Source organism: Neophocaena asiaeorientalis, unplaced genomic scaffold (genome assembly GCF_003031525.2).
Source record: "Neophocaena asiaeorientalis asiaeorientalis breed wild unplaced genomic scaffold, Neophocaena_asiaeorientalis_V1.1 scaffold39, whole genome shotgun sequence".
NCBI classification, from domain to species: Eukaryota; Metazoa; Chordata; class Mammalia; order Artiodactyla; family Phocoenidae; genus Neophocaena; species Neophocaena asiaeorientalis.
In genome coordinates this window covers 6215172-6220195 of record NW_020175670.1, presented here as the reverse complement: position 1 = coordinate 6220195, position 5024 = coordinate 6215172, and the positions used below count along the sequence as shown (strand labels likewise).

The 5024-nt window shown below is 44.5% G+C and overlaps 1 protein-coding gene across 1 annotated transcript; it reads left to right on the top strand.

Annotated features, from left to right (window-relative positions):
- Positions 1-2945: 2945 nt before the first annotated feature.
- On the top strand, positions 2946-4177 carry LOC112390695 (protein-tyrosine sulfotransferase 2-like). Its single transcript, XM_024731745.1, is given in 2 exon segments — positions 2946-3509; positions 3511-4177. Coding segments are annotated over 2 exon segments (1104 nt in total). The 5' UTR covers positions 2946-3072.
- The last annotated feature ends 847 nt before the right edge of the window (positions 4178-5024 follow it).

Here is a 5024-nt window from a genome sequence, read left to right as displayed (position 1 = left end):
CTGCAAAAAAAAAAAAAAAAAACAACCTAGAAATGCTGGATAAAATAAAATATTCTTTTAAGTAAAGAACTGATGTTTAATGGCCATAAATTCCTTTCATCCCAATATGCACTTCCTTTTGCAGTGCAACTTTGCTGCTTCTTGTTCAAGAGGTGGTCTATTCCCTCACCCTTTACACCTGTATTGCTCTTGTATTCTGACACCAACTGGTGTGCTGCAATACAATTCAATTCTAATGCTAATTATTTGGCATTACTGTAGGAATCCACAGCTTAAATGTCATGATCTCCAACAAGACTGCTCTTGGCTTCAGATGCCAGCCACAAGTGGGGTCCTCCAGCCACCTGCACTTCCAACCAACTAGTTAAAAATATGGAGGGTTCCCATGATCCCCCTCAGATTTGATAATTCATTAGTATGACTCAGAAAATTCAGGAAAGCACTATACTTACAATAACAGTTTGTTTATGAAGGGTACATGTCAGAACCAACCAAATGAAGAGACACATATGACAAAGTCTGGGAGGATTCTGAATACAGAGCTTCCACGCCCTCTCCTTGTAGAATCAGGGTGTATCACCCTCTTGGCACATCAATGTATCCACCAACCAGGAAGCTCAACTGGGATTTGGTGTCTAGAGTTTTCACTGGGATTTCATTATATAGGCATGATTGACTGAATCACTGGCCTTGTGATTAAACTCAATATCCAGCCCCTCTCTCCTTTCTGGAGATTACACTGGCTCAAAGCCCCAACCTCTTAATCATATAGTTGATCTTTCTGGTGACCAGCCCCATCATGAGTCTTTTTATCTCATAGCATAAACTAAGGTGATATCCAAGGGGGGTCATGAATAGCAAAGACATCCTTAGTACTTAGGAAGTGCCAAGGATTTAGAGCCTCAATCCCAGGAACTAGAGACAAAGACTGGTCAAATTCTGTATTATATAATGCCGTTTAACCAATAGAATATAGTGAAAATGTGTTATATGACTTCCAAGGCTAGGTCTTAAGAAACCTTACAGTTTTCCACTTTGTACTTTTGTAACGCTGCCCCAAGACTGCCATGTAAAAAAGTTGGTCTAGCCATGTAGAGAAAAACTGAGGTGCATCAGCCAATAGCCGGCACTGACTGTTAATCATGTGAATGGGGTCGTTTTGGACCCTCCAGCTGAGTGCAGCTTCATCAATGACCCCAGGCAGAATGAGCAGAGGGGAACCCACATTCAACCCAGGGAAGTGTGAGATATAGTAAAACATTGCTGTATGAAGCCACTAAGTTTTAGTGTTGTTTGTTATGTAGCAATGGATAACTGATAGTTGGGAACCAAAAACAAAGGTAAAACCAGAGCTGAAAGCAAGTAAGCTCTCAGCCCTATCCTAAGGTTAGAGGTGGTTTTCCCATCTTGATAACAACGGGGCTTAGGTTTTTTGTTTTTTTTTTTAATATCTATTTAATTTATTTGGCCTTACCACGTCTTAGTTGCGGCTCGCAGGATCTTTTAGTTGTGGCGTGTAGGATCTAGTTCCCTGATCAGGGATCGAACCCCGGCCCCCTGCATTGGGAATGCCGAGTCTTAGCCACTGGACCACGAGGGAAGTCCTGGCGCTTAGGTTTTTAAATTAATTAATTAATTAATTAATCTATGTTTTTTGCAGTGGTCAGGCTATTTTAATTACTTTTTTTGTTTAATACATCTTTATTGGAGTATAATTGCTTCAAAATACCATGTTAGTGTCTGTTGTACAACAAAGCGAATCAGCCATATACATACCCATGTCCCCATATCCCCTCCCTCTTAAGCCTCCCTCCCATCCTCCTTATTCCACCCCTCTAGGTCACCGCAAAGCACCGAGCCGATCTCCCTGTGCTAATGCTGCTGCTTCCCACCAGCCAACTATTTTACATTAGGTAGTGTATATACGTTGATGCTACTCTCACTTCGCCCCAGCTTCGCCCTCCCACCCCATGTCATCAAGTCCATTCTTTATGTCAACTTCTTTATTCCTGCTCTGCAACAAGGTTCATCAGTACCACTTTTTTTTTTTTTTAGATTTCATATATATGTGTTAGCATATGGTATTTGTTTTTCTCTTTCTGACTTACTTCACTCTGTATGACAGACTCTAGGTCCATCCACCTCACTACAAATAACTCAATTTTGTTTCTTTTTATGGCTAATATTCCATTGTATATGTGCCACATCTTCTTTATCCATTCATCTGTCAATGGACATTTAGGTTGGTTCCATGTCCTGGCTATTGTAAATAGTGCTACAATGAACATTTTGGTGCATGTCTCTTTTTGAATTATGGTTTTCTCAGGGTACATGCCTAGTAGTGGGATTGCTGGGTCATATGGTAGTTCTATTTTTAGTTTTTTAAGGAACCTCCATAGTGGTTGTATCAATTTACATTCTCACCAACACTGTAGGAGGGTTCCCTTTTCACCACACCCCTTCCAGCATTTATTGTTTCTAGCTTTTCTGATAATGGCCATTCTGACTGGTGTGAGGTGATACCTCATTGTGGTTTTGATTTGCATTTCTCTAATAATTAGTGATGCTGAGCATCTTTTCATGTGCCTCTTGGCCATCTGTATGTCTTTCTTGGTGAAATGTCTATTTAGTTCTTCCACCCATTTTTTAACTGGATTGTCTGTTTTTTTGATATTCAGCCCCATGAGCTGTTTGTATACTTTGGAGATTAATCCTTTGTTGTTTCATTTGCAAATATTTTCTCACATTCTGAAGGTTGTCTTGTTTATGGTTTCCTTTGCTGTACAAAAGCTTTTAAGTGTAATTAAGTCCCATTTGTTTATTTTTGTTTTTATTTTCATTACTCTAAGAGGTGGGTCGAAAAATATCTTGTGGGCCGGGGCGGCTGGCAAGCACTAAGTCGCTGGGTGCGCGGAGCTGCCGCGGGACGTCTCTTGCAGGCTCAGCCGGTGGAGAGTCTTGGCAAGCAGCCACAAGGGCTAGATCCCAGGGATGAGAACGTCCAGGGGATATGTGAGCCCACTGGGGCTCCCGCCCACCTGTCGCTGAAGCGCCCCCAGCCCTGGGCCCAGCATGTGCCTGTCAGTGCAGAGGGCACTGCTGGCACCTGGCTTATGCCCTGGCCCTGGGCTGGTGGTCCAGCTGGGGCAGCAGGTGCTGGAGTGCCGGGCGGTGCTAGGGGGCCCCCGGAGGGCCATGTGACCGGAGCAGGAGGACCTCGTGATGGTGGGCACGGACCACGTGGAGTACCTCTACGACAAGGCCATGCCGCTCATCTTCGCGGGGAGCGAGCCCCGGAGTGGCACCATGCTCACGCGTGCGATGCTGGAGGCCCACCCCGAGCTGCGCTGCCAGGGAGACCCGCATCATCCCCCGCGAGCTGGCCATGCACAGGCCTGGTCCAAGTCGGGCCGGGAGAAGCTGCCGCTGGACGAGGCGGGTGTGACAGGCAAGTGCTGGACGCCGGCCTTCATCTTGGAGGTGATCGCCAAGCATGGAGAGCCGGCCCGTCCTCTGTAACAAAGACCCCTTCACGCTCAAGTCCTCTGTCTACCTGTCGCGCCTGTTCCCCAACTCCAAGTTCCTGCTGATGGTGCGGGACGGCCGGGCCTCCATGCACTCCATGATCACCCGCAAGGTCACCGTCGCTGGCTTCGACCTTAGCAGCTACCGCGACTGCCTCAACAAGGGGAACAAGGCCATTGAGGTGATGTACGCCCAGTGCATGGAGGTGGGCAAGGACAAGTGCTTGCCCGTGTACTACAAGCAGCTGGTGCTGCATCCCCAGCACTCCCTCAAACTCATCCTTGACTTCCTCAGCATCACCTGGAGCGACGCTATCCATGAGGACCTCATCGGTAAACCTGGCGGTGTCTCCCTGTTCAAGATCGAGGGACCCACGGACCAGGTCATCAAGCCCATGAACCTGGAAGCTCTCTCCAAGTGGACTGGCCACATCGCTGGGGATGTGTTTAGGGACATGGCTCAGATCGCCCCCATGCTGGCTCAGCTCGTCTATGACTCCTATGCAAACCCGCCCAACTACGGCAGGCCTGACTCCATCATCATCAACAACACACACCGGGTCTTGAAAGGGGATGATAAAACACCAGCCAATCTGAAAGGCTATCTTCAGGCGAACCAGAATAGCACCTCTTCCTGCCTAGGAAGCTCATGATTTCCAGGTCTTTGCAAATGGCTTTGTTGCCAGAAGAGAAGAAACTTTGCATTTGAGTGGAAATTGGATCTCTAATCCAAGCATATTGCTTGCTATTAATTGCCAAAACAGAACTGCTCACGAGGAATGTATTTGTAAATGTTTGCATATACATCTATGTTCATCAGTGATATTGGTCCATACTTTTCTTTTTTTTGTGATATCTTTTTCTGGTTTTGGTATCAGGGTGATAGTGGCTTTGTAGAATGAATTTGGGAGTGTTTATCCCTCTGCAAGTTTTTGGAAGAGTTTGAGGATTGGTGTTAGCTCTTCTCTAAATGTTTGATAGAACTCACCTGTGAAGCCATCTGGTCCTGTTCTCTTGTTTGTTGGAAGGTTTTTAATTATGGTTTCAATTTTGTTACTTGTGATAGGTCTGCTTATATTTTCTAAATCTTCCTTGTTCAGTCTTGGAAAATTGTACCTTTCCAAAAATTTGTCCATTTCTTCGTGATTGTCTATTTTATTGTTATATTGTTGTTTGTAGTAGTCTCTTATAATCCTTTGTATTTCTGCAGTGTCAGTTGTGATTTCTCCTTTTTCATTTCTAATTTTATTGATTTGTATCCTCTTCCTTTTTTTCTTGATGAGTCTGACTAAGGGTTTATCAATTTTGTTTATCTTCTCGAAGACCCAGCTTTTAGTTTTATTGATCTTTGCTATTGTTTTCTTTGTTTCTATTTCATTTATTTCTGCTCTGATCTTCATGATTTCTTTCCTTCTGTTGACTTTGTGTTTTCTTTGATCTTCTTTCTCTAGTTGCTTTAAGTGTAGGGTTAGATTGTTTATTTGAGATTTTTCTTGTTTC